This window comes from Oryctolagus cuniculus, chromosome 18, assembly GCF_964237555.1.
Source record: "Oryctolagus cuniculus chromosome 18, mOryCun1.1, whole genome shotgun sequence".
NCBI classification, from domain to species: Eukaryota; Metazoa; Chordata; class Mammalia; order Lagomorpha; family Leporidae; genus Oryctolagus; species Oryctolagus cuniculus.
Window position 1 is genome coordinate 15,908,844 of NC_091449.1, and position 27,324 is coordinate 15,936,167.

At 59.1% G+C, this 27,324-nt stretch overlaps 2 protein-coding genes and 1 long non-coding RNA gene across 4 annotated transcripts; all 3 read left to right on the top strand.

Moving 5' to 3' along the window:
• The first annotated feature begins 1,084 nt into the window (after positions 1-1,084).
• ECH1 (enoyl-CoA hydratase 1) lies at positions 1,085-10,892 on the top strand. The gene is made up of 10 exons (XM_051847044.2): positions 1,085-2,424; positions 2,725-2,932; positions 3,019-3,107; positions 9,003-9,127; positions 9,211-9,259; positions 9,444-9,508; positions 9,924-9,994; positions 10,090-10,161; positions 10,372-10,522; positions 10,643-10,892. The coding sequence occupies exons 1-10, from the start codon at positions 2,373-2,375 to the stop codon at positions 10,745-10,747; spliced, it is 987 nt and encodes a 328-aa protein (XP_051703004.2). The 5' UTR covers positions 1,085-2,372; the 3' UTR covers positions 10,748-10,892.
• A 239-nt stretch (positions 10,893-11,131) lies between these two features.
• LGALS4 (galectin 4) lies at positions 11,132-21,371 on the top strand. 2 transcript variants are annotated; one of them, XM_070061819.1, is made up of 11 exons: positions 11,132-11,226; positions 11,635-13,345; positions 13,575-13,663; positions 14,843-15,047; positions 16,348-16,482; positions 19,790-19,816; positions 19,916-19,969; positions 20,092-20,121; positions 20,318-20,406; positions 20,779-20,944; positions 21,024-21,371. In XM_070061819.1, the coding sequence occupies exons 2-11, from the start codon at positions 12,842-12,844 to the stop codon at positions 21,168-21,170; spliced, it is 1,446 nt and encodes a 481-aa protein (XP_069917920.1). In that variant the 5' UTR covers positions 11,132-11,226; positions 11,635-12,841; the 3' UTR covers positions 21,171-21,371.
• A 1,388-nt stretch (positions 21,372-22,759) lies between these two features.
• On the top strand, positions 22,760-26,102 carry LOC138846451 (uncharacterized). Its single transcript, XR_011383942.1, has 3 exons — positions 22,760-22,863; positions 25,289-25,504; positions 25,806-26,102. It is a non-coding gene; the product is annotated as an uncharacterized lncRNA (long non-coding RNA).
• The last annotated feature ends 1,222 nt before the right edge of the window (positions 26,103-27,324 follow it).

Here is a 27,324-nt window from a genome sequence, read left to right on the forward strand (position 1 = left end):
GTGTACAGCACGTGGTTGTCACCACTTGAGATGCCTGCGTGGAGTTCTGGCCACTCCACTTTGCATCCAGCTTCCTGCAAATGTACACCCTGGGAGGCAGCAGATGGTGGCCCGAGTGCTTGGCCCTTGCCACCCATGGGGGAGACCAAGGTTGATTCCTGGGCCTCTAGAAAATGAACCAGTGGATAGGAAGGAGGTCTGTATCCATCTTTGAAATAAAATGAAAATAAAAAGTGAATGGTGTTAAAAATTTAAAACTTCCAGAGAGACCCCATAATGGGCCTTAATTCTAAAAAGTGAACACCTGCTATTTAGTAAGTTTGAGGTTAGCAGTTTTTTGTGAATTTTTCCCTGAAAAGAATGTTCTTGGCATTGTATGGTGTCCTGTCTTCCACGTTCTGAGCTGGCTTCCTTACCCTTGCCACTGTCATTTACTTAACCCCGTCGTAAAGGTGTTCCGAGGTGTGTGGCTACCGCAGCAGCACTGCAGTGTGTCTACGAGCAGCCTGCTACCCTGATGCTACTCTGGACGCAAACTCCTGCTGGTGGCGTGGGCTGAAGGCTGGGGCAGCAGTGGCAACGGGACGTTGTGTCATCCCCCTCCCTCCCGCTTGAAGATGGGAACCTGTAAAGATGGCTGGCTCGTGGGGGGTGCGGTGCAGTCTGACATGAACTTGGCTTAAGGACTTTGACCTACACAGAGATGTGGCCTGCAGAGGAGGGGGTCACAGCTTCACCTTGGGGTTCACTACATGTACTTGAACACTTGTTTTGTGAGCTTCCTGTAAGGACGTTTTGAAACTTAACACTTGGCATCTGAAGCCAGATGGCTTCTGTCGGAGAGCGGCTTCGCCAGGGGAGTTTGAAACCTCTGGATGAGGAGAGACTACAGTCACCTTGCTGCCATAAACTTGGAAACCCACTAGCGTTGGCTTTTACTTCTTATGTGAGGTTTATTTTTTTTAAAGATTTATTTATGTATTTGATAGTAAGAGTTAACAGGAGAGGCAGAGAGAGAGGTTTTCCATCCACTGGTTTACTCCCCAATTGGCCACAATGGCTGGAGCTGTGCTGATCTGAAGCCGGGAGCCAGGAGCTTCTTGTGGATCTCCCACGTGGGCCCAGGGGCCCAAGGACTTGGGCCATCTTCTGCTTTCCCAGGCCATAGCAGCTGGATCGGAAGCAGCCAGGACTGGTGCCCATATGGGATGCTGGCGCTGCAGGCTGTGGCTTTACCTGCTGTGCCACAGTGCCAGCCCCTTTATGTAATGCTTTGATAAAGACACATTGTCTGATGATCAAGTCAGCTTAATTGGTATATATATATTACCATAATTTTGTGATGAAAACGTTCCAGAACCACCTTAGCTGTTTGGAAATAGACAATATGCTGTTAACCTTGCTGTGCAAAAGAATAGGTTTTTTGTTTAACAGGAAGGGAGAGACTTTGTTGGTTCACTCCCCAAATGGCTGCAGTGGCCAGGGCTGGGCCAGCCAGGAGTTTCATCGGGGTCTGTCACACAGGTGGAGTGCAAGCACTTGGGCCAGCCTCCGCTGCTCTCTGCACACTAGTAGGGAGCTGGATCTGAAGTGGAGCAGCCGGGACTCAACCAGTAACTATGGGATGCAGGTGCTGCAGGAGGCCCCCTAACCTGCTCTGCCCCAGGATCAGTGTTTTCCCAGTATGCCCTGGGGCGCAGTTTCATCTCCTGTTAGCACTCCTTGCAGGGACAACATCCCATGTGTGTGCAACCTAACCTTTTACAGCGAAGCATCCTACCAAATGTCCTAAAGTTGTATCCTGTCACATCTTGGAAGTCTGGGTAGGAGGTCCAGTGTGCTCCAGTGGCCCTGCGGACTGTCCCCCACGGCAGAGCCTGCCTATCCGGGCTAAAATCAGGAGACATGCGCGTTAAGCAGCGTCCCCTCCACCCACTGGCCCGCAGCCCCTGGCATTTCCGGGCGTTTTCCGAGGGCTCTTTCTGCGCCCGCGTCCTTGAGCTAGACGCCCGCTGCCTAGATCCCGCAGCCCGCCTGTGATCCCGTGCCTTTACCGCATGATCTCTTCACCAGTTAACATGAAGTGACTGCGGCCATTGCGTCCTTGGACACAGGACCGGGCTGTGATAAACTTTACCCCGCAGTCATAACAGTTGTTTCCTCGGGCACGGTTCCCACTGGGACAAAGTTTTAACGCTTAAGCCTCAGCATGCCGGCCGGCTTGCGGCGCTGTTGCTGGTTGCCCTTAGTAAAGATGGCGGAAGGGGCGCTTTAGGGCTGTTCCACTGCGGCTTCCGTGCCCTCACCTGACATGGCGGCCTCTTGGGCCCGCCCCTTGGCTTCCTCCCGCCGGGTTCCACGACTCGGTCCCGATGGCGACGGCGATGGCGGCCACTCGCGGTCTCCGCGACCTGCTGATGCGGCGTGAGTCACTTCCTGACCTGTGGGGATCTGTTGTGCTGTCCAAGCGGCTGTAGGACCACTCGGGGTCACGGAGGGTCCTCGCGCCCCCGCCTAAAGGGTTACTCATTACAGTCTGGGGGCACTGATGACTCCATGTCCCCATGGGTCTGGAACCACTGAGCAGTGCACCCTGATGTTAAACCCAAGTCTCTGAGGGGCCGTGTTCCCCGCCTGTGGGGCCCTGGTGCGCCCTCTGCTCTCAGAAGCGCTGTGTGCCCCCTCGGGGGTCCTCAGAGGCCCTTCCTTCCTCTGTCTCCCTAGGACTGGCAGCTCCCAGCTGCCCGGGCTTCAGCCTTGGCCTCCGCCCGCTGGGCACCTCCGCCCACGGCGAGGCCCCCAGAGCAGCCCCCTGCGAAGCCCCGGGCCACAGCTACGAGTCCCTCCTGGTGACGGCCGCCCAGAAGCATGTCCTGCATGTGCAGCTGCACCGGCCCGACAGGAGGAATGCCATGAACAAGGCTTTCTGGAGGTCTGGCGGCCCTCGGGGTGGCCGGGGTGGGGGACAGACGGATGGCCGTGAGCCGGTGCGGCCCCTCATCCCTGGCTCCTCCGCAGCGAGATGGTGGAGTGCTTCAACAAAATAGCGCAAGACTCCGAGTGCCGGGCCGTGGTGATCTCCGGGGCGGGGAAGATGTTCTCGTCAGGTACCTGCGGCGCCGCGCACCCCGCCTCCCCGCGCCTGGCCACAGAGCCGCGCTTCCAACTAGCGCCTCGATCCTTTCTTTCTTGAAGTCCTCACTTAAGGCATTCAGCTCTGGAAAGTAGCCTTGACCTCTGAGAGCCTGTAGCCAGGAGCAGAAGCGCGTGGGCTCCCAGCCCTGGCCCTGCGTCTTTGACCTCTGAGAGCCTGTAGCCAGGAGCAGAAGTGCGTGGGCTCCCAGCCCTGGCCCTGTGTCCTTGACCTCTGAGAGCCTGTAGCCAGGAGCAGAAGCGCGTGGGCTCCCAGCCCTGGCCCTGTGTCCTTGACCTCTGAGAGCCTGTAGCCAGGAGCAGAAGCGCGTGGGCTCCCAGCCCTGGCCCTGTGTCCTTGACCTCTGAGAGCCTGTAGCCGAGTTGGCCTGGCGCTCCCACACCCTCGCCTGCTGGGCTCGCCTGCATTCTTCGCATTTCAGCTGTCCGTTCTGATTTCCATGGGGTTTATTTTAAAAATTTTCTATTTCTGTGCTGAAGTTTCCTTTCTGTTTGTCATGAGCTTTTTTTTTTTAATTTTTCTTTTTGTTTAAGATTTATTTTATTTATAGAAGAGGAGGAGAGAGTAAGGTCTTCCTTTTGCTGTGTTCGCTCCCCAAAATGGCCCCAACCACTGGGGTTAGGCCAGGCCAAAGCCAGGAGCCAGGAGCTTCCTCTGGGTCTCCCACATGGGTGCAGGGGCCCAAGCACTTGGGCCATCTTCCACTGCTTTCCTCCATGCATTAGCAGGAGCTGGATCGGAAAAGCAGCCGGGACTCGAACCCTCACCTCTATGGGATGCTGGTGCCGCAGGCCGAGGCTTACCCTGCTGTGCCACAGCGCCAGCCCCTGTGAGTGTAGTTGTAAGGGCTGCTTTAAAATCCCATTCTCCCAGGTCTGACATCTGGGTCTTCTTGTGGCCCGTCTCTGTTTATCATCTTTTCTTCTGAAAATGGCTCTCACAGGCCTGTGTGTGTGTTTCGAGTCAGTTTGCACTGTGCTCTGGGTATTGGCGTGTAGCAATAGGGGGTTGTGCAAACTCCAGATTCCATGACACAGTTATATCTAACATGCTGGGACATGGTTATATCCATCACTGGTGAATTTCTTGTTTGAGCAGCTTAGTTGCAATTACATTTTCTTGTGCTGGGCTGCAGGGATGGTTCCCAAATCAGCATGAGATTTGGGCACAGGTTGTTAATTTATTTATTATCTATTTTAAAATATCTTAAATGTGTTTTCATTTTATTTGAGAGACAGACTGGGAGACCTCTTCCCTGCAGTTGGTTCATTCCCAAGATGCCCACAGCAGCCAGGGCTGGACCAGGCCTAGGTCAGGAGCCAGGAGCTCCATCGGGGTCTCCCATGTGGGTGGCAGCAGCTCCAGGACTTGCACCATCATCTGCCGCCTCCCAGAAGCATCGGCAGGAAGCTGGATCGGAAGTGTGGAGTTGCCGGGACTCAAAGCGGCTTCCTGGCAAACAGTCACCCTTTGCCATGCCATAAACATTGTCATCCTAGTCTCCTGGTCTGAAGAAAATGCGGTGCTACCAGCACCTGCCCCCCCACCCCAGGTTGCCGTGAGGAGCAGGCGTCAGGTCCAGGTCGGGCAGCTACTGAGGTAGCCGCTGTTTCCTGTGATTATAAAAAACCACAGGGGCCGGCACTGTGGCACAGCAGGTTAAGCCATTGTCTGCAGTGCCGGCATCCCATATGGTTATGGGTTCAAGTCCTGGCTGCTCCACTTCTGATCCGGCTCCCTGCTAATGTGCCTGGGAAAGCAGTAGAAGATGGCCCAAGTGCTTGGGCTCCTGTTACCCATATGGGAGACCCAGAAGAAGTTCCTGACTCTTGGCTTAGGTGTGGCTCAGCCCTGGCCATTGGTGGCCATCTGGGGAGTGAACCAGCAGATGGAAGACCTCTCTCTCTCTGCAACTCTGACTTTCAAATAAATAAATAAATCTTTACCGCGGCTCACTAGGCTAATCTTCCGCCTTGCGGCACCGGCACACCGGGTTCTAGTCCCGGTCGGGGCGCCGGATTCTGTCCCGGCTGCCCCTCTTCCAGGCCAGCTTTCTGCTGTGGCCAGGGAGTGCAGTGGAGGATGGCCCAAGTGCTTGGGCCCTGCACCCACATGGGAGACCAGGAGAAGTACCTGGCTCCTGCCTTTGGATCAGCGCGGTACGCCGGCCGCAGCGGCCATTGGAGGGTGAACCAATGGCAAAGGAAGACCTTTCTCTCTGTCTCTCTCTCACTGTCCACTCTGCCTGTCAAAAAAAAAAAAAAATCTTTACCAAAACAGTAAATAAATGCATAACGACAGGATGGCCCGAAGGACGTTGAAGCACGCACAGGTTCCCCAGGGAAGGAGGCGGAGCTTCTGCATAATGATTTTTCCTGAAGATCTTCGTCATTGATTTTGGTTGATTTGAAAGGCAGAAAGACAGAGATCTTCCATCTGCTGGCCCATGCCCAGATGCCCACACAGCCAGGCAGGGCTGGACCAGGCTGAAGCCAGGAGACTCGAGTGTGTGTGAGCAGGAAGCTGGCATTAGAAGCAGAGCCCAGACTCAAACCCAGGCACTCCCCTGTGGGAAGCAGGTGTCCCGAGCAGGATCCAAATGCCCACCCCACTGTGATTTGTTCTTGCTTTGGGCCAGCCGCCGGGGGGCCATGCTCTGGGGCCCTTCACTGCACTGGGCTGCCAGTGCCGATGTCGCAGGTCTGGGCGGGAGTGGGGCAGGGAACCAGAAAAGCCGGTGAGCGGAGAGGAGCTTGTGCAAGGCATGGGCAGAGCCCTGGCGCGTCACAGGTGTGGCAGCCACAGGTGCCAGCAGGCGGTCAGGCGCAGACCCAGTGAACAGCAGGGGCTCCTATGACGCTGTCGCGTGCTAGGCACTGCTGCAGCCACCTCCAGGCCGCCATCCCCGAGTGCCCGCGCAGCCTGGCCAGCTGCCGGGGTCCATCAGCACTGGTCAGAGAAGACACCCCAGGCCCGAGGAGGAGGCGAGCTGGCCAGGGACCTGGAGCGAGTCCTGCCGTCCCGGGCCCAGCCCTGCTTGGAGCCCACACTCCTCTGACCTTTAGTTATTTAATCATTAGTAGTATTTTTACTGTTTTTAAAGAAATTATGAATTTGAAAGGCATAGTTACAGAGAGAGAAAGAGAGAGGTCTTCCATCCTCTGGTTTACACAATGGCCAGGGCTGGGGCAGGCTGAAGCCTGGAGCCTGGGGCCCCATCCAAGCACTTGGGCCATCTTCGGCTCTCCCAGGCACGTTGGCAGGGAGCTGGATCAGAATGGAGCAGCTGAGACTCGAAGTGGTGCCATATAGGATGCTGGCGTCACAGGCAGCGGCTTAACCCAATGCAGCAGCACACTGGCCCTAACGTCTTACTTTTCAAAAATTTTATTTGGGGGCCAGCGCTGTGGCATAGATTAGCCATCTGCTTGTGGCACTGGCATCTCATTTGGGTGCTGGTTCAAGTCCCGGCTGCTCCATTTCCAGCCCAGCTCTCTACTATGGCCTGGGAAAGCAGTGGAAGCTGGGCCAAGCACTTGGGTCCCGGCACCTGCTTGGGAGACCTGGAAGAAGCTCCTGGCTCCTGGCTTCAGATCAGCCTAGCTCAGCCATTGCGGCCATTTGGGGAGTGAACCAGCAGATGGAATACCTCTCTCTGTCTCTTCCTCTCTCTGTTTATAACAGTGACTCTCAAGTAAATAAATAAATCTTTAAAAAAAAAGTTTTATTTGACAAACAGATGGAGAAAGAAATCTCTCATCCGCTGATTCATGGCCCGGTGCCCACAGCAGCCAAGGGGTTGAAGCCAGGAGCTGGGAGCTCAGTCCAGGTGTGCAGTGTGGGTGCAGGGACCCAGGTCCCGGAGCCGTCACTGTGCCTCCCAGGGGGCACTCTCCCAGGATGCTGGAGTCGGAAACCGGAGCTGTGGTTGTCCCACGTGGGCGGCGCAGGCGTCCTAACCAGTGGCTTAACCACTAGGCTGGACAACCACCTCTGGCCCCTCTTATTTAAACAGAGAAGCCCCGGAGAGCCAGGGCTGTGGCCAGCGTGGGAATGCCTTCTCAGGCTTGTCACACGGCTCGTCCAGGGGACGGACAGGTGAGGGGTGAGGACGCAGCCTAAGAGGAAGATGGTGACGAGGATTCTGCTCAGGCCCCGCCCCCTGTGGCCCACGTGCCCCACACCCCTCTGACCGGGCTCCTCCTGCGAGCCCCTCGAGCCCACTGTCCCGGCCTCCCTAGTGGTCCTCACACAAGCCAGGCGCGTTTCCCCCACAGGGCTGCTGTTCCTGCAGGGCCTGGCACCCCAGAGAGCCTGCTAGCCCCTCCCTCTCCTGTATACACACACGCACTCATGCACACACACACGCACACTCATCACCACTGTGTTATCTATTTTCATTTTATGAGTGACAGAGATTCAAATCCCCTTCCCCACTGGTTCACTCTCCAAACGCCCGCAACAGCCAGGAGCCCAGAACTCCATCCTGGTCTCCCGCATGGGTGGCAGGGACCCAAAGCACTATGGCCGTTCCCTGCTGCCTCCCAGGGTGCGCATTAGCAGGGAGCCGGATCGGAAGCAGATGAGCCTGGACTGACCCCACGCTCCAATATGGGCTGCAGGTGTCAGAAGCTCGACCAGTGTGCCTGACACCGGCCCCACATTGTCTTCATTGTTTGTCTTATCTGAGAGCAGGGGCTGTCACTGTTTGCTTTCTGAGCAGCCACTGTGTCCCGGGCCTGGGCCCAGGCACTGGGGAGAGAGCAGTGGACAGACACACACAGGCCCCTGCGTCTTGGAGCTCACATCCCAGAAAGAGAAGCAGGTGCTCAACCAGACCAGCACAGCGTCCGTGACAGCGAGATGTGCGGCAGGGCAGAACCAGCAGATGGATGGAGGGGCCCCGGCCGGCCGCCATGCGGCAGAGCCACGGTGTCTCATAGTTGGAACGGTTGGAGGCCGGCCGGAAGTGATGGCTGCGCAGCCTGGGAGGTCCCAGCATGAACTTGGCATTTTATTCTGTTCTCTACTGGGCTGTGCACAGGTTCCCCCGGCTGTGTGTGGGGAGCGGGCAGGAGCAGGGGGAGGGGCACGGAGGTTGGCTGGGGTCGGAAAGGTCAGGTTCAGGATTATCTTGAAGTTGGAGGCACGAACTCTGCACCCCCTGCTCTTCGCGTCTCAGGAAACATCGCCACCAAGGAGCTCGTGCCTGTGGCTCCTTAGGCCGACAGGTGTGAGGGGGAGCACAGCCCCTGGAGTCAGCCGCGTGGTCCCGTGGTCTGAAACCTCAGTGCTGCCAGGCACTTAACCTCTCTGTGCCGTTAACCCATCGGGAAGGGGTTGGCCTTGTGGCACAGTGGGTTAGCCGCCTCCTGTAGTGCCGACATCCCACACGAGCCCTGGTCCGAGTCCCGGCTGCTCCACTTCTGATCCAGCTCCCTGCAGAGGAAGATGGCGCATGCGCTTGGGCTCCTGCCACCCTTGGTGAGGGGACCCAGATGGAGTGGTGGCCACTGGGGGATGAACCAGTGGATGGAAGATCTCTCTCTCTCTCTCCCTCTCCCTCTCCCCCTCTTTCTCTCTCTTTCTTTCCCATGAATAAATAAATGTTTTTAGGAAAATCAGTGCGGCAGCAGTAGCGACAGGACCAGGGCACAGCTTGCTGGGGCATGAGCGAGAGCCGGGTGCTGGCTCCCCTGTTTCAGGCCTGCTCCTGCTCGCAGCCCCTCGCGCGTGCTCTCTGGTGGCTGGGGGACTTTGGGCCTGCTGCGCCTGGCTTTGGGCTGCCAGCTGGGGCAATGGGTGGGGTCTATGAGGCTAGGTGAGCCCCCTGCCACCCCCTCACCAGGCATCGACCTCATGGACGTGGGTTCCGACCTCCTGCAGCCGCAAGGAGACGACCCGGCCCGCATCAGCTGGTACCTCCGTGACCTCATCCGCAGGTACCAGGAGACCTTCAGCGTCATCGAGAAGGTGACTCTGGGGCACCACGGGCCATCCCTGCCACCTGCCTCTCCGCCGCCAGCCCTGACCCCGCCCCTCCTGTTCCCTTCCAGTGCCCCAAGCCCGTGATCGCCGCCATCCACGGGGGCTGCATTGGCGGGGGTGAGTCTGCAGCCGCCTGCCTCCCACCAGGGTGCGCCTGCTGGGGTAGGGGTGGGGGGCTGCCCCTCCCTGGCCGCGAGCCTCCAGCCTCAGCTCTGTGGCTGTCTCGAGACGCAACCCCACCTCCCAGGAGGAGGGGCTTAGTGCTTGTGGTTGCTCAGTGTCCCCGGCTTCTGCCTGCCAGGTGTGGACCTAGTCACCGCCTGTGACATCCGGTACTGTGCCCAGGATGCTTTCTTCCAGGTGAAGGTAAGGTGCCCCCCCCAGCTCCTTCCCCGGGTGCTGCTGGCAGTTGGGCAGTGAGCGATCGGCCTGGGCAGAGCAGGGACAGTGCCAGCCGCCGGGGGGCAGGGGGGCTGGGGGAGTCAGAATTGAATTTTTCCAAGGAAGCCTCAGCCGGCCGTGGAGGAAGACAAGGGCAAGGGGTCCAGGTGAAGTCATAGTGGGGAAGGGTGTGGCCAAGGGGGCAGGGGATGGTGGGGAGGTGGGTGGCAGAATGGAGCTCCCAGCGCAGTGAAGGCGTTGGCAGGGACGGCCAAGGAGGCTTCCCTCCGGAGATGCAGGGCTCAGGCCCCCCCTCCCAGGAAGGGACCTGCACAACCCACTGCTGTCTGGGCCAGCCTGGTGCAGGCGCCCGACGGCTCTGCCGCCCTTGCCCCCGCAGGAGGTGGACATAGGCTTGGCTGCTGATGTGGGGACGCTGCAGCGGCTGCCCAAGGTCATCGGAAACCAGAGGTCGGCAGGATACGGCCGGGGAGGGAGCCGCAAGGCAAGGGGTCTCCAGGCCCCGGGGTGAGGGCCGTCTGCTCACGCGCCCTGGCCTCTTGCAGCCTGGTCAACGAGCTGGCCTTCACCGCGCGCAAGATGATGGCTGACGAGGCCCTGAGCAGCGGGCTGGTCAGGTAGGGTCAGCGCCACCTGGGCGCGCTCCCCGCTCCCCGGGTCCGTGTGACCTCCCTGAGTGCTCATTGCTTTCTTGGGGACGGGGTGGGGGGTGGGGGGTGGCTCTTGCCCGGCTGCCCTCGGGCCGGGTCACTGGGGTCTCCTGCCGGCCGCGGGAGTGGCGTGGAGCCCTGCTCAGCCCTCCTGACCGCCGCTCCCTTCCGTGGCAGCCGTGTGTTCCCGGACAAGGAGGTCATGCTGGACGCGGCCTTCGCCCTGGCGGCCGAGATTTCCAGCAAGAGCCCGGTGGCCGTGCAGAGCAGCAAGATCAACCTGGTCTACTCCCGGGACCACACCGTGGCCGAGAGCCTCAATTACATGGTAAGGCGCTCGCTCCTGCCACTCACAAGCCGCCCGGCCCGCAGAGCGCCCCCTGAGGGCCGCGCGGCTGGCTCTCTGCGCGCGCCTGCGCCTCTGATTGGGCCGCTGCTGATCCTCCAGGCGACCTGGAACATGAGCATGCTCCAGACCCAGGACATCATGAAGTCCGTCCAGGCCGCGATGGAGAAGAAGGACCTCAAAACCGTCGCCTTCTCCAAGCTCTGAGGGCCTCGCCCTGTGCCTCCCCGCGCAAGGCTCCCCTCCGCTGGGGTGGGGGACGCGCGGGCCGGGGCGCCTTCCCGCACCTCCCAGGCCGTAGCTGTAAGGTGCTGGCCTCCTCATCCTGGTGATCAATAAAGCCTTGTGAAGAGCCGGTGCCCTGAGCGGGGCGGGGGAGGGGGGGAGGGAGGGGGAGGGGCGGGACCGAAGTCCCGAGAGTCCTCACCCTGCGGCTCAGCCTAGCTGCTCCGGTGCCGCCGCAGTCCGGAAGGGCTCCCCTGCGACCCAGTCTGGAGCCGCTGGCCTCTTTCCTGCAAGTGTTGAGTTTGCGTGTCCATGTATGGTCCCAACCTCCCAGGTTTATGGGTTTTTTTGTTTGGTTTGGTTTGGTTTTTTGGATTCCTTTTTTTTTTTTTTTTTAAGATTTATTTCGTTTTTATTTGAAAGGCAAAGTTCCAGAGAGGCTGAGGCAGAGAGACAGAAAGGTCTTCCATCTGCTGGTTCACTCCTCAAATAGCTGCAATGGCCGGAGCTGGGCAGATCTGAAGCCAGGAGCCAGGAGCTTCTTTCGGGTCTCCCACGCTGGTGCAGGGACCCAAGGACACAGGCCACAGCAGAAAGCTGGATCAGAAATGGAGCAAGGGCTCATGCTATAGTGCAGCAGGTTAAAAGCCCCAGCCTGGGGGCTGATGCTGTGGCGTAGCGAGTAAAGCCCTGGCCTGAATCACTGGCATCCCATATGGGTGCTGGTTCGAGTCCCGGCTGCTCCACTTTCAATCCAGCTCTCTGCTATGGCCTGGGAAAGCAGTAGAAGATGGCCCAAGTCCTTGGGCTCCTGACTTCAGATCAGCTCAGCTCTGGCTGCTGTGGTCATTTAGGGTGTGAACCAGCAGATGGAAGATCTCTCTCTCTCTCTCTCTCTCTCTCCCTCTAACTCTTTCAAATAAATAAAATACATATTTTTTTAAAAAAAGTGGAGCCGCTGGAACTCAAACCAGCACCCACATGGAGTGCCAGCACAGCAGGTGGCGACTTTACCTGCTATGCCACAGCACTGGCCCCCCGGGTTTATGTTAGGGATGAATGTAAAGAGACTACATGTTAATTTAGTGCCTTGTAGGCCGGCACCACGGCTCACTAGGCTAATCCTCCTCCTGTGGCGCCAGCACCCCGGGTTCTAGTCCTGGTTGGGGTGCCGGATTCTGTCCCGGTTGCTCCTCTTCCAGTCCAGCTCTCTGCTGTGGCCCTGGAGTGCAGTGGAGGATGGCCCAAGTGCTTGGGCCCTGCACCTGCATGGGAGACCAGGAGGAAGCACCTGGCTCCTGCCTTCGGATCGGCACAGTGTGCCAGCTGTAGCGGCCACTTGGGGGGTGAACCAACGGAAAAAGGAAGACCTTTCTCTCTGTCTCTCTCTCTCTCACTGTCTAACTCTGCCTGTCAAAAAATAAATAAAATAAAATAATAAATTTAAAAAAATTTAGTGCCTTCTAAAGAGGGAACTCCAAAAAAGTGCCTGAGAAATGGAATTGAAAGATAAGCTCATTTGTGCACAAATCATTTTCAATCTGTGTGTACAAGTATGCCAAGTCCTGCTCTGAGTATTTATTTTTAAATTCTTATTTATTTATTTATATCTGAAAGGTAGAGCAGCAGAGACAGAGAAAGGCAGATCTTCCATCCACTGGTTTACTCCCCAAATTTCCACAAGAGCCAGGGCTGGGGCAGGTGGAAGCCGGGAGCCCAGAACTCCATCCCAGTCTTCCACGGGGATGGCAAGGACCCACGGATTAGCAGGAAACTGGATCAGAAGCCGAGCAGCCAGGACTCCGTCCCAGGCCCTCTAACATGGGATTCAGGTGTCGGAAGCAGCAGTGGCTTAAGACCCACTGCACTGCGATGCCCGCCCACCAGACTCAGCTGCTGCCCCAAACGCCACCCCCTGAGTATCTGTTACTCACTGACTCCCTTCCAGGGTCCTCTGATGTCGATATTATCGCTGTCCCCATTTTGCGGGTAGGCTCATGGGCAAATGGAGGTTAAGGCTCTGACCCAAGAGCACACAGCCAGGAAGTGGCAGAGGTAGGACTGGAACCCAGAACCATGGCTCTGCCACCATTCATACAGCACAGCGTAGGTGCAGTGGTCCTTGTACAGGCCTGTTGGAGCCCAGAACTTGCAGTTCCTGGATACTTTCACCTGCGTCCACTGCCCACCTGTCCGGGCCACTCCCGCGGCCCTGCCCCGTCCCACCCTCCCTCTGCCAACACAGGGGCAGGGGTTTATGATGGTGATAAGGCCCTGGCTGGGCGAAGTCCGCTCCACCCACACTTCCTCTTTGCCAGAGGGTCCAGGGAGGACACTGGGGAGGCTCCTGATGGCCTAGGGCGTGCCCTCCAAGAAGGCTTGAACCTGGGAGTCCCCAAAGACGGACCCCTCAGACCCTCCCTTGGCAGCCACTCCCTGCCCCTGCTGTATAAGAGCCGCCTGTCGCCTGCCACCCGCCACCAGTTCCCAGTCCTGCGACTTCTCCCAGCACAGCCACCAGCTCAGCCTCTGGAGATGGCCTTTGTCCCTGCGCCAGGCTACCAGCCCACCTACAACCCGGTGAGATGCCGGCCCCCGGTGCCCCCACACCACCCACCCTGTGAGCCCCCGGGGCAGCTCACTGTGTCTCCAGGGAACCCAGAGCCCCTCTTCCTCTGCACCCCAGCCCCTCAGCCTGAGGGTCCCTCCTCCCTGCCCCCACCTGGGGGCCCCTAGCGGCCATTCCGGGAGGGGTGCAGGCTTCAGCAGGCCCACGGCCTCTGAGGCCCTTCTCCCACCCCTTCTGCAGACGCTGCCCTACAAGCAGCCCATCCCGGGTGGGCTCAGCCTGGGGATGTCCGTTTACATCCAAGGAGTGGCCAGCGAGCACATGAACAGGTGAGGCCCTCGCCGCTTGGCCCTGCTGTGGGTGACTTCTCCCGGAGCTGAGGGCTCCGATCTGGAGCTGGGAAGTGACAGAGAGGTCACACCGTGGGGAGTGTGGTGGCCTGAACTCGGGCCCTGGGTGCACACCCCAGCTCCGCCGCCCTGCAGGGTTTCCCCGTCCTCTCCAAGAATGGGCACTGGTTGGGCCTCCCCGTCCAGAGTGAGAGCAGGGAAGAAGCTGTACTGTGGCTGAGCTGTATGTAGGGCCCTAACCTGGCGTCGATAGTGGACTTGACCTCCAAGGTCCTTGTTTCTTCATTGGTTGCACGCACACTCTGTGCCTGGGAGCTGAGGACGGGACAGGGGCCCCTGCTCTCAGCAGGCAGACAGACCATCATGGTGACAGTAAGCGTGACAACAGTGTACTAGAGGGTGATGGGAAATAAGGGGGGAGGGGGAGGGGATGACATCAGCCCTTTAAATAAGGTGGCCAGGAAAGGCCTTCATGGGACCGGAATATTTTTATTTATTATTTATTTGAAAGGCAGAGTGACAGAGTGGGAGACACAGAGAGAGAAAGAGACCTTTCACCTGCTGGTTCACTCCCCAAATGGCCCCAACTGCTGGGGCTGGGCCAGCTCAAAGCCGGGAGCCAGGAGCTCCATCCGGGTCTCCCATGTGGTGCAGGGACCCAAGCACTTGGGCCATGTTCCACTGTTTCCCAGGTGCATTAGCTGGGAGCTGGGCCAGAAGACCCCTGGAAAGGGAGATTTTAGCGAGGACCTGGAGGTGGTGAGGGAGGGGGCCCTGGGGACAGCTGAGGGGAGGGTGCTGGAGCAGAAGGGACAGCCAGTGCCAAGGCCCTGGGGCAGCTGTTGGAATAACTGCCCGGAGGCTGGTGTGGTGGGCGGTGTGGAACGGGCTCTGACTCGAGTGTTCACAGGGTCCCGGGCTGCAGGCAGGAAGGCGTGGGGCCAGGAGCTGACGGATGTCAAGTGCAGGGAGCAGGGCTAGAGCGGGGGTTACAGTAGCGAAGTCGGGAAGAGGTGGGGAGGTGATCCAGGAGGAAGGTGTGGTGAGCGAAGGTTCGACACTGCCCAGGTCACCCTCAGAGCTGCTCCTGGGGCGGGGTGGATCAGGGAGGACTTCCTGGAGGCAGCCCGGGGGGACCCAGCCTTCGTGTCCCATCAGGTTCTTCGTGAACTTCGTGGTGGGGCAGGACCCGGGGGCAGACATCGCCTTCCACTTCAATCCCCGCTTTGACGGCTGGGACAAGGTGGTGTTCAACTCGCAGCAGGGCGGCAAGTGGGGCAGCGAGGAGAGGAAGAGGAGCATGCCCTTCAGCAAGGGCGCCCCCTTCGAGCTGGTCTTCACCGTCCTGGCTGAGCACTACAAGGTGGGGCCGCCTCCGCCCTGCTGTGTCCTCCCCTGTCCTCCCCTCCTCTCTCACTCCTCCGTGTCTCTCCCCTCCGGCTAGGAGTCTTCCAACAGTCCCACGCGGCTGTGTCCCCTTGCCTGCTTGCAAACCCCTCCGGCCGCTGAATGTTTGCAAGAACTCTGAGCGCACCGAGAGCCCTGCCCCTCCGCACTGCCACGGCTCTCCCCTCAAGTTCATGGCCTCTCACCGGCACCTTGCAGGGCCCGCCTCCCATCATTTCAGAGCGCATCCCAGACGCGCTACCATTTCATCCTGAGATACTCCCACGATAGCCACCGATGCCAGCTGTTCCTTAGCATGGTCACGCGTGCCTTCCCACACCAGTGCCCTAGCGTCCACCCTTCCCTCCTGGCCCAGGTCCCAGGAAGGCCCTGCAGGGGGCCGGCTCAGAGCATGCTGCGTGTTTTGACATTGACCTGAGTGTGGCCACGTCCTCTTGTTCATTCCCCGAAATATCCACAAACAGCCAGGGCTGGGCCAGGCCAGAGCCCAGAGCCTGGAACTCCATCTGGGTCTCCCCCATGGGTGCAGGGGCCCAAGCACTTGGGCCATCTTCCACTGCTTTCCCAGGCGCATTAGCAAGGGGCTAGATCAGACGTGGAGCAGTTGGAACCCAAACCTGCTCTCCTATGGGATGCAGGCATCACCTCCTGCCCCGCCCCGTGGCCTTGCGCAATGGAGACAGGCCCTTGTCCTGCCTCTGGGAGCTGCTGGGAGAATCACATGGTAGCACCACGTATGGCATTTCGCACATGGCAAGTGCTTGGTCCTGCACGGCCGCTCCCAGCTGTTCCCCGTCACGTAGCGCTGTGAACAGAAACCATGGGTCCCTGCAGTGCTGGGGGCAGGTGAACAAGGCCGGGTGCTCCTCCAGCCCCCCTCCCCACCCCTCCTTCGCCGAGCCGTGCTGCCCTTCAGTCTTTCCTGCGGTCCCAGAGATGAGCAGCGGCCCATTCCACAGATGAATAAACAAAGGCTCAGAGCGGCGGGTGACCTGGGCTCACACTGCCAGGGCATGGCAGAGCTGGCCCTCAAACCCTAGTTCCCTGCCACCCTCCACCCCACACCACATCCCGAGATCTGTGAGCTGAACTTTGACCTCAGCTTGACCTCTGACCCTGGGCTCCAGGATCCCTGACTGCGAGGCTGTCTCAGCTCACACTAAAGACTTTTAACCCCAAGTCAGAAAGAGCCCTGTTGCTTGCTTCTGGCTTCTGGCTTCCCAAGATCAAGGTGACCTCCAAGCCCTGCTCTCCAGGTGGTGGTGAACGGAAGCCCCTTCTACGAGTTCAAGCACCGGCTGCCCCTGCAGATGGTCACCCACCTGCACGTGGACGGGGACCTGCGGCTGCAGTCCATCAACTTCCTCGGAGGCCAGCCCACCCCTCACCAGGTGTGTGGTGTGCCCGGCCCCCTCCCTCCCTCCCTTCCCCCGCGCCTGCTCTGTGCCATCCCTGTGCTGGCCAGGGCGGCCCACGGCCGAGACAAGCATCGCCAGACAGTGGCAGCTGCAAGGCTTTGTGGCTGTCATGGGAAAGACGTAGGCGGAGAGGCAGAGGCAGAGAAGTGGGGGCTGGGATGGGGGAAACAGGCCGAGGGGTGTTGGGGCAGGCAGGATGCTGAAGTGCGGGAGGTTTTGAGGGTCTGATGGAAGGGCTTGACCTGGTTGTGGGTTTGGGAGGGCTTCCTGGAGGAGGAGGCATGTAAACCAAGTCAGGATGTGAAGATAAGGTTAAAGGATTCACAGGCAGCAAACATTCAGGCGGTTGCTCAACCTCATGACTCACCTGGGAAACTCAGCACCGCGCAGCGCCACTGCACACCCACCCGTGTGCAGAACGGAAGCCAAAGGCGCCCGGTGCCGATGGCCGGCACGCGCCGGGGAAGCTGACACCACTGTCCGTGGCCCCGGGGCGTGCGTGTGGGCGCGTGTCTGTGACGGCCCCAGTGCCCAGACACCGCTCCCAGGTACACAGCAGACAAAAAAGCCACTGACACACCCCCCCGGGCACACCCCCAGCAGCACCGTGTACAAACGCCCCCAGCAGACTGCACACTACCCACAGGGTCCGCGGCAGGGGAGGGGTCCCTGGAAGGCACCCTGGCCTCCTTCCTGGCCAAGGCACCTGGTGCAAAAACTCGGCATGGATTTCAAAACTCCTGCCGCGAAAGAACCTTCTGTCTTTATTTTTTTTTTAATTTTTTTAATTAATTAATTTTTTTTGACAGGCAGAGTTAGACAGTGAGAGAGAGAGAGAGAGAGAGAGAGAAAGAGAGAGAGAAAGGTCTTCCTTCCGTTGGTTCACCCCCCAAATGGCCGCTACAGCCGGCATGCTGAGCCGATCCAAAGCCAGGAGCCAGGTGCTTCCTCCTGGTCTCCCATGCGGGTGCAGGGCCCAAGCACTTGGGCCATCCTCCACTGCCTTCCCGGGCCACAGCAGAGAGCTGGACTGGAAGAGGAGCAACCGGGACAGAATCCGGCGCCCCAACCAGGACTAGAACCTGGGGTGCTGGTGCCACAGGCAGAGGATTAGCCAAGGGAGCCGCGGTGCCGGCCAGAAGTTTATGTCTTAACATTTTCTTCCCATGGCCCGTCTGGAGCCCCCGCGCACACCGGCTATGGCCTCACAACTCAGCTCTCCCCAGGAGCCCGATGTCCTGGTCACGGGCCCATTTCACATATGCAGGAATTGAGGCACGGAGAGCTCAGGGTCACGGAGCTGGTGAGAAGCAGGGGCTCTGTGCCCTCACTCTTCTACCTTCGTGGCTGGGAAACCCCAGATGTGTCCAAACCGACACTGCGGGAACTCTGCACAGTTCACGGCAGGGTGGGAGTAAAAGAAGGGTTTGTTTTAGTGGGGAAAAAAATCAAACTCCATGGCTCATTTTCTTCATAAGACACATTTTCCATGACTTTTTTTTTAAAAAAAGATTTATTTATTTATTTATTTATTTATTTGAAAAAGTTACAGAGAGGCAGAAGCACAGAGAGAGTGAACGAGAGAGAGAGATAGAGGTCTTCCATTCGCTGGTTCACTCTCCAGTTGGCCGCTGATCCGAAGCCAGGAGCCAGGAGCTTCTTCCGGGTCTCCCACATGGGTGCAGGGGCCCAAGCACTTGAGCCATCTTTTGCTGCTTTCCCAGGCCATAGCAGAGAGCTGGATCGGAAGTGGAGCAGCAGGGACTCGAATGGGTGCCCATGTGGGATGCCGGCACTGCAGGTGGCAGCTTTACCTGCTATGCCACAGCGCCGGCCCCTCCATGACATTTTTTAAGGCCCTACACAAAGCTATTTTTTGTTTGTTTGTTTCTTTAGTTCTCAAATCAATGTCATTTTTAAGAATTATTCTTGGCCAGTGCTGCAGCTCAATGGGCTAATCCTCCGCCTGCGGCACCGGCACACTGGATTCTAGTCCTGGTCGGGGCGCCGGATTCTGTCCCAGTCGCTCCTCTTCCAGGCCAGCTCTCTGCTGTGGCCAGGGAGTGCAGTGGAGGATGGCCCAAGTGCTTGGGCCCTGCACCCCATGGGAGACCAGGAGAAGCACCTGGCTCCTGCCATCGGATCAGCGCGGTGCGCTGGCCACAGCAGCCATTGTGGGGTGAACCAATGGAAAAGGAAGACCTTTCTCTCTGTCTCTCTCACTGTCCACTCTGCTTGTCAAAAAAAAAAAATTATTCTTTATTTTCATTTTATTTGAAAGAGAGACAGAGACAGATCTTCCATGTACTGGTTCACTTCCCAAATACCTGCAAGAGGGACCTCGGTACTTGAGCCGCCATCTGCTGCCTCCCAGGTGCGCAGTGAGAGGAGGCTGGATTGGAAGTGCAGGAGCCAGTACCGGCAGCAGGCACTGCAGTATGGGATACGGCTTCCCAAATGGCATTGCCAAACGCCTGGCCATGGCAGCAGAGGTCATGGCGGAAAGGAGCTAATTAGGAAGAGGAGAAAAGGCGCCGAGGTTGTGGTGCAGCAGGTTGAGTCCTGGCTTTTGACGCCGGCGTCCTGTATCAGAGTGCTGGTGCTCGCCCTAGCTGCTCTGCTTCTGCCCCTGCTCCCTGCCAACGCGCCTGGGAAAAGCAGCAGAAGATGGCTCCGTGCTTGGGCCCCTGCCACCCCCGGGGGAGGCCTGGCTGGAGTTCCAGGCTCCTGGCTTGGGCCTGGCCCAGCCCTGGCTGTTGAAGCCATTTGAGGAGCGACTCGGCAGATGGAAGATCTCACGCTCTCGCTCTCAAATAAATAAATCATTCAAAGAAATCAATTTTTATTGAAAGAAGGAGGATAAAAGAGAAGGAGATGGAGAGAGAGGGTAAAAGTTAGGAAGGCCAGGGGACAGGGTTGCAGGCAGAAGGAAGCCCCTGTGAGGAGGCGGGAGAGAGACAGATGGAGACAGATCCTGGGGAGACCAGGCCCTTGGTCGCACGCCTGGGATGATGCCAAGAAACCTGTAGTTGCGGGGGCAGTGAGGGGTGAGGTCCAGGGGCCAGAACACTGCCGAGGGAAGACACGGACGCCAGCGTGGACCTGGCATTGTCTCAGAGGGTTAGGGTGAGGTGCACCTGCTCTGACCATCCCTAACCGTGGTGAGTCCCTCTCCGGTACTGGTCACCTGGGCCAGCCTCAGGTGCACGGTGGGGAGGGGCTGTCCTAGACAGACACCCTGTCCCCGCCTCCTCACCACCTCCTCTCTCTCTGCCCACAGAGACCCACGATGACCCCGGGTTACCCTGTAAGTACCTGCCGTGGACGTTTGGCGGCCTGGGAGGTCCTGGGGAGGCGGGAGGGCCTGCAGCCGCTCAGCTCTGCCGCCCTCTGTCCACCCGCATAGAGTCCCGGATACGGCCATCCTGGTTATGGCGCACAGCCACTGCACAGCCTGCCGGTGAGTGGGAGGGCTGTGGGGCGGGGAGAGGGGCCGGAGCCCAGGGGCACCTGTATCCCATGGGTATACCGTGGTCACTTGTGGACTGTCCTTGACTAAGTCGCTTCTTCCTCACTTCACAGAGCATGGAGGGACCCCCGACCTTCAATCCGGTATGGCGTCCCGGGGGGGCGGGCTGTGTGGTGGGCGATTTGACGGGAAGCACCCAGAGGGTGCTGGGGAGGGGTTGGGGCTGGCGACCCCGGCAGGGATGGGGGGTGGCGGTCGTTTCCCATTTGGAGCGGGACCTCGCCCTGAGGCTGACTCCTGCCTCTGAGAGAGGAGGGGGCCCTTGTTCTCTTCCCACAGCCGGTGCCGTTCACGGGGAGACTGCAAGGGGGGCTCACAGCCAGAAGGACCATCATAGTCAAGGGCTACGTGCCCCCCACAGGCAAGAGGTGCAGAGCCCAGGTGGAGGAGGACCCCAGCCCTCCTCCCTCAGACCAGGATGCCAGGCCCTCCGTCCCTCCTCCCTCAAACCCTAGGGTCCAGATCCCAGCCCTCCTCCCTGGGGTCAGGCCCTCAGCCCTCCTCCCTTAGACCCTAGGGTCTAGACCCCAGCCCCTCCTCCCTGGAGTCTAGACCCCAGCCCTCCTCCCTGGGGTCCAGACCCCAGCCCTCCTCTCTGGGGTCCAGGGCCCCAGCCATCCTCCCTTAGACCCTAGAGTCCAGACCCCAGCCCTTGTCCCTGGGGTCCAGGCCCCAGCCCCTCCTCCCTTGGGGACCCAGGCCCTGGACCCTCCTGACTGCACCTCCCTCTCTGCCCCCAGCTTTTTGATCAACTTCAAGGTGGGATCCTCGGGGGACCTGGCTCTGCACATTAACCCGCGCATGACCGAGGGCGTCGTGGTGCGGAACAGCCGCCTGAACGGCTCGTGGGGCGCCGAGGAGAGGAAGATGGCCTACAACCCGTTTGGTCCTGGGCAGTACTTTGATGTGAGTCTGGGGTCTCCTTCTCCACATCTCCCAGGGCTTCCATTCTGCCCGGGCCTCACACCCACGCCTTCCCCTGCAGCTGTCCATTCGCTGTGGTATGGACCGCTTCAAGGTGTACGCCAACGGCCAGCACCTCTTCGACTACGCCCATCGATTCCCGGCCTTCCAGAAGGTGGACGTGATAGAAATCCAGGGTGACGTCGCCTTGTCCTACGTCCAGATCTGACCTGTGCCCGAACCACGCTCCTGGGAAGACGGAAAGTTCCCCTGGCCTCCCTTCCGACCCTGATACAGGTGTGAGGCTGACTCGGGAGTAGGCAGCACTCCAGTCCCCTCCCTCCTCCCTCGGTTCAATCCTGCGCGGTCCATCATCCACCAGTCACGTGTCCAAACTTCCTCCCACCCGAATAAACCTCGTTGCTTCCCAGTCTCTGCGCACAACAGCCCAGGAGGTGGGGACTGCTATTGGCTGCCCCTTGTAACTGATGCAGAAACAGGCAAAGGGAAATAGTCACTTGCTCGAAGTGGCACAGCCCACAAAGGGCAGAACAGGATTCTAACCCTGGTGGTTTGGCTCCCCAGGCTGCACATGTGTCCACTCTGTGGTTTGTCATTCCATCCATCCATCCAACCATCCAACCATCGATGCAACCATCCATCTACCCACCCTCCATCCATCCATCCAACCACCCACCCTCCCTCCCTCCATCCATCCAACCATCCATCCACCCACCCTCCATCCATCCAACCACCCACCCTCCATCCATCCATCCATCCAACCATCCATCCACCCACCCTCCATCCATCCAACCACCCACCCTCCACCCATCCATCCAACCATCCACCCTCCATCCATCCAACCATCCACCCTCCATCCATCCAACCACTCATCCATCCATCCATCCAACCATTCATCCATCCATCCATCCATCCAACCATCTACGCAACCATCCATCTACCCACCCTCCATCCATCCATCCAACCACCAACCCTCCATCCATCCATCCATCCAACCACCCACCCACCCTCCATCCATCCATCCAACCACCAACCCTCCATCCATCCATCCATCCAACCACCCACCCTCCACCCAACCATCCATCTACCCACCCTCCATCCATCCATCCACCCACCCACCCTCCATCCATTTGTTCATCCATTTATCCAGTCACCTCAACATCCATCAGTCTCTCCATGCATCTAGCGAGGCAGCCATCAGCAGCCAGCCGTCTAGACACTCAGCAATTCATCCGCTGACGTGTTTGTCTCAGTTCCCTTTCACTAGTCTATATCCATCTACCTCTTCATCTCTTCATCCACCCACCCTAACCTCCAGCCATTCATCCTTCACCAGTCCATCGAGCTCCACCCTCATCCCGCCTCCTCCTCATCTGTCCACCTGTCCATCTGGCCAACCGCCATCCAACATTCATCACTGACCCACTGACCAGCCTGTCTGTCCACCCGTCTGCCTTCCATTTGCCCCTCCGGCCAGCAGTTTCTTCAGTCACCATCTGTCCCAGTTTGTCATGCATCTCATCATGAACTTTTCCTCCATCCATCTCCGACTCAAGCTAGAAAGTTTCCATTCATTTACCCCTTTGTCTGTCTGGCCGTCACCGCCCAGCTGCCATGCGTCCCGCCATCCTCGTAAGTCATGCTTCTGCAGATTTAATCATTCATCCAGGCAGACCAGGATTCATTCATTCACCTACGTGTTCATTCATCCATCCACTGACACATTTTTATAAGAAATGCTTGTAGGGATTTTATTTATTTGAAAGGCAGAGACTTACACAGAGAGATCTCCCACCCACAGATTCACCCCCCAGATGCCCACGACAGCCAGGGATGAGCCAAGCCAAGGCCGGGAGCCAGGAACTCAGTGTGGATCTTCCACACGGGTGGCAGGGAAACAGGTACTTGGGCCATCGCCTGCTGTCTCCTGGGGCATGGGTTGGAAGGAAGCTGGAGTGCAGAGTGGAGCCAGGACTTGAACCCAGATATTCCAATATAGGAGGCAGACATCCAAAGTAGTGGCTTAGCATTGCCCCAAATGCCAACCTCCATTAAGTCTTTAAAAAATCTAAAAGAAAAATTTATCGGTGAGGTGGAGAGCCAGGGAGAAACACAGAAAACAGCCATCCCCTGGTTCACTCTCCACACGCCTGGGACAGCCAGGGCTGGGCTGGTGCGGGAGCCAGGAACACAGTCCCGGTCTCTACTGTGGCTGGCAGGAACCCGATTACTTGAGTCACCACCACTGCCTCCATTGCATTGGCAGGAAGTTGGACTCAGGAGCTGGGGGCAGGAATGGGCCCTAAGTCTACAGTGTGAGATGCAAGTAAGGCAGAGGGACAAGCCAAGAAATGACGACTGCTTCACTCTCAAATGCCTGCAACAGCCAGGGCTAGGCCAGGCCAAAGCCACGAGCTAGGAACTCAATCCCGGCCTCCCACAGGGGTGGCAGGGACCCAAGTACTTGAGCCACCATCCCCCGTCTCACAGGGTGCGCATTAGCAGGAAGGTGGGTGGGAAGCAGACCAGGACTCAAACCCAGGCACCCCGGTTTGGGATGCAAGCGTCCCGAGCAGCATTGTTCTCGCTGCACCAAATGCCTGCCCCAGGCTCACCATCCCCACTGTGTCTTCAGAGGCCTTTTGCCACGCAGAGGTCGCGGGGACAGGGCGTGGACATCTCTGGGAGGCTCTCTGCTTACCGCAGCTCGGTAGGGGCCAGTTCTGCAGGGGCTGGCAGGACAAGCTCAGGGGCTCAGACTCCGTTCCTAGGGGCCCTGGCCAGCTGGGAGGGGCCTGATCAGGTGTTGGCTCCAGAAGCATCCTGATCCTTGAGAAGCCAGAGTCCAAGCGGAGCCCCGGGTGGGAAAGGTCAGGGTAGGAGCCAAGCCTGGCGGGGGGGGGGGGGGGGGGGGCACCAGGAGTGGCCAAGTGGGCAGTCTGGGGCCTTCTTGTGTGTGTGTGTTGGGGGAGGGGCATCCAGGATGAGGCCCAGGGCTCTGGCCTGGGGACCAGGGGATGATAGAGCCAATCTGGGACAGGGACCTGGAAGGAGGAGCAAGTATAGGGGAGGGGAGGAGTCTGGGGGTTCCTGGGGGGGCGGCCAGGGGGGAAGGAGTCTGTGGGGTCCTGGGGTGCGGCCAGGGAGGGGAGGAGTCTGTGGGATCCTGGGTGGGGCAGCCAGGGAGGGGAGGAGTCCATGGGGTCCTGGGGGGATAGCCAGGTGGGGAGGAGTCTGTGGGGTCCTGGGGGGATAGCCAGGGGGAAGGAGTCTGTGGGGTCCGGGGGGGATAGCGAGGGGGGGAGGAGTCTGTGGGGTCCTGGGGGATAGCCGGGGGGGAGGAGTCTGTGGGGTCCTGGGGGGATAGCAGGGGGGGGAGGAGTCTGTGGGGTCCGGGGGGGATAGCGAGGGGGGGAGGAGTCTGTGGGGTCCTAGGGGGATAGCTGGGGGGAGGAGTCTGTGGCGTCCTGGGGGGATAGCCGGCGGGGAGGAGTCTGTGGAGTCCTGGGGGGAAGCCGGGGGGGGGGGAGGAGTCTGTGGGGTCCTGGGGTGCAGCCAGGGAGGGGAGGAGTCTGTGGGGTCCTGGGGGGATAGCGAGGGGGAAGGAGTCCGTGGGGTCCTGGGGGGATAGCCAGGGGAGGAGGAGTCTGTGGGGTCCTGGGGGGATAGCGAGGGGGGAGGAGTCTGTGGGGTCCTGGGGTGCGGCCAGGGAGGGGAGGAGTCTGTGGGATCCTGGGTGGGGCAGCCAGGGAGGGGAGGAGTCTGTGGGGTCCTGGGGGGATAGCCGGGGGAGGAGGAGTCTGTGGGGTCCTGGGGGGATAGCCAGGGGGGGAGGAGTCTGTGGGGTCCTGGGGTGCGGCCAGGGAGGGGAGGAGTCTGTGGGATCCTGGGTGGGGCAGCCAGGGAGGGGAGGAGTCTGTGGGGTCCTGGGGGGATAGCCGGGGGGGAGGAGTCTGTGGGGTCCTGGGGGGATAGCCAGGGGGGGAGGAGTCTGTGGGGTCCTGGGGTGCGGCCAGGGAGGGGAGGAGTCTGTGGGATCCTGGGTGGGGCAGCCAGGGAGGGGAGGAGTCTGTGGGGTACTAGGGGGTAGCCAGGAAGGGGAGGAGTCTGGAGTAGGGGGGGGTAGCCAGGAAGGGGAGAGCAGTTCTGAAAGCTGCCACCTCCCACAGGGCGCCTCTGCCCATGTGCAGGAGTTCTCCAGGTCACGGGTTGGCAAGCTTTGGGACAAGCCAAGAAATGACGACTTGAGAAAGTCTGTCAATAAGTGCTTGAAATGTTGTAAAACTGGTTATTGGAGGGACTTAAGCCAAGGTTCGGCTTTTGCAGGTGCAAGGGACGCTGTGTGTAAGCTGGGCTGCGTGGGCGCCTGCATCTGTCAGGGCTCAGCCACTCTTAGGGTTTGTGCATTTCACTAACAACTTTTGCCACAAAGAAAGAAGCCTAGACAGACATTGTTCTCCGGTAAGGACACACTTGCTGAAGTTCAGGAGTGACGGGTGCTGATGCCGAAAGTCTTCCTGGAACACAGCAAGAGAGAAGACGGTAAGGAAAGGCCAGGGGCTGGCCCGGCGGCTCTGCTGGAGCAGCGGGAGGGCTTCAGACCAGCCCAGGGTATCCAGGCGCTCTCAGTGGGAGCAGTTCTGTAACTTTCCTGCCTGTCTGGACAAGTTCATAATCAAAACTTGGGAAAAACTTCTGCATACAAACTTTGACCATAGTGTCTCGTGCAGTGATATAAACTGGGACATTTTAGGGGACTATTTTTAAAAAGTATTTATTCAGAGGGCTGGTGATGTGGCGCAGCAGGTTAAGCCACTGCCTACCATGCTGGCATCCCACACAGGTGCCAGTTCGTGTCCCGGCTGCTCCACTTCCGATCCGGCTCCTTGCTAATGCACCTGGGAAAGCAGTGGAGGATGGCTCAAGTCCTTGAGCCCCTGCACCTGCGTGGGAGACCCAGATGGAGTTCTAGGCTCCTGGCCTCCACCTGGGCCAGACCTGGCTGTTGTGGCCATTTGGGGAACAAACCAGCAGATGGACGATCTCTCTCTCTCTCTCTCTCTCTCTCTCTGCCTCTGCTTCTCTGTAACTCCTTCACATAAATAAATCTTTTTTAAAAAACTATGAAACTTACTCAAAATTCTACAAAAAGCGTGCTTATGCTTCACAATCAGGATGGAGATGATGGAAGAAGCTGGTTGGGGCCCAAGGCCATTCTCCTGGACTGGGGGCCGTGGCTGATGTGAAAGCCGCGGACGCGGAAGGGCGCGGGGAACTCCGCGCGGGTGTGGAGGAAACTGCGCAGGCGCAGGAGAGCCGGGAGGGCGCACGCGTGCCTGGGTTTAGGGAGGCGCTGGTTTTTCGAAGGATGCACAGGAAACGAAGGCACAGTAACAGCAGTGTCTTCACAGAAAGATGTGTTTAAAATTTGAATGGCGAAATGAGAAAGACGCAAGAAAGCGCGCGCTGTACCTCTTGTGCCATCCGAGAGGAAGTGCTTAGCAGGCCAGCCCTCGCCTGCAGGTGCCCCACGAGGAGTGGCCTCCCACGGGTCCCCACAGGACCCCGCTAGCAACCAGGAGGCAATGATCGTGGCCGCCCCTCCGCAGACCCAGCCACCCTTCACGGCGTCCCCACCATGCATCGCTGTCCACTGTATGTATTGCAGGTTGTACCAAGGGACCGGGAATCATCGAAAAAATGTTTTTTTTTTTTTTTTAAAGTATGTATAAGTGACACCAAATAGAATAGAACTCAATGAGACAAGGAGCCCTGGAGGTTTAGGAGAACCACTTTTTCAAGTCCCCAACCCTAAGGGGTCCAGGATTCCACACCCATCCAGGTCAGGGCGCAGCATGGCCAGAGCAGCGCTGGGGAGCTCGGCCGGGCGTGTGCAGCTCCTTGGACCAAGTGTAGCCCCGGACCGCGGCGGCCGCAGAAGGCCTGGTGCAGGTCCAAGGTGCAGGGCAGACTTTAGGGCGAGCCCGGTGACCCCCCTGAGACCAGAAGGTCAAACGGGGTGTTCTCAAAAGCCCACTTCCCCTGCCCCTGGGGACATCCGGCTCGCATCCGCAAGGGACCCCCGAATGGACTGGAGAATCCCCGGTGCTGGGCGGGGCTGGTGCAGCCTCCAGAGAGCCGTCCTGGGGCTGCAAAGCAGGGAAACTGCCCTGAGCAGGGAGCGGCCTGGGACCCGAGACACCTGTCTGGCTGCACACCCCGCCCGCTGGGACATCTCCAGGGCTGGAGACAAAGAGGTGGGACGGGTGAGATGCAGAAGGTCTAGGAGCCCAGGGAACGGGAACGTTGTCACCCTTCCCCTGGCGGGGGAGAGGGACCGAGGCCTCGGCGGTGGGGACGCC

What these genes read in the sequence shown, in the direction of transcription:
- ECH1 (XM_051847044.2), top strand. Translation starts at nt 2,373, where the DNA reads ATGGCGACGGCGATGGCGGCCACTCGCGGTCTCCGCGACCTGCTGATG. An exon ending in CCTTCAGCGTCATCGAGAAG is followed by an intron (nt 9,128 to 9,210) that starts GTGACTCTGGGG and finishes GTTCCCTTCCAG; the next exon opens with TGCCCCAAGCCCGTGATCGC. An exon ending in CTGAGCAGCGGGCTGGTCAG is followed by an intron (nt 10,162 to 10,371) that starts GTAGGGTCAGCG and finishes CTTCCGTGGCAG; the next exon opens with CCGTGTGTTCCCGGACAAGG.
- LGALS4 (XM_070061819.1), top strand. Translation starts at nt 12,842, where the DNA reads ATGGCTCTGCCACCATTCATACAGCACAGCGTAGGTGCAGTGGTCCTT. An exon ending in CGATGACCCCGGGTTACCCT is followed by an intron (nt 19,817 to 19,915) that starts GTAAGTACCTGC and finishes CCACCCGCATAG; the next exon opens with AGTCCCGGATACGGCCATCC. An exon ending in GTCCTGGGCAGTACTTTGAT is followed by an intron (nt 20,945 to 21,023) that starts GTGAGTCTGGGG and finishes CTTCCCCTGCAG; the next exon opens with CTGTCCATTCGCTGTGGTAT.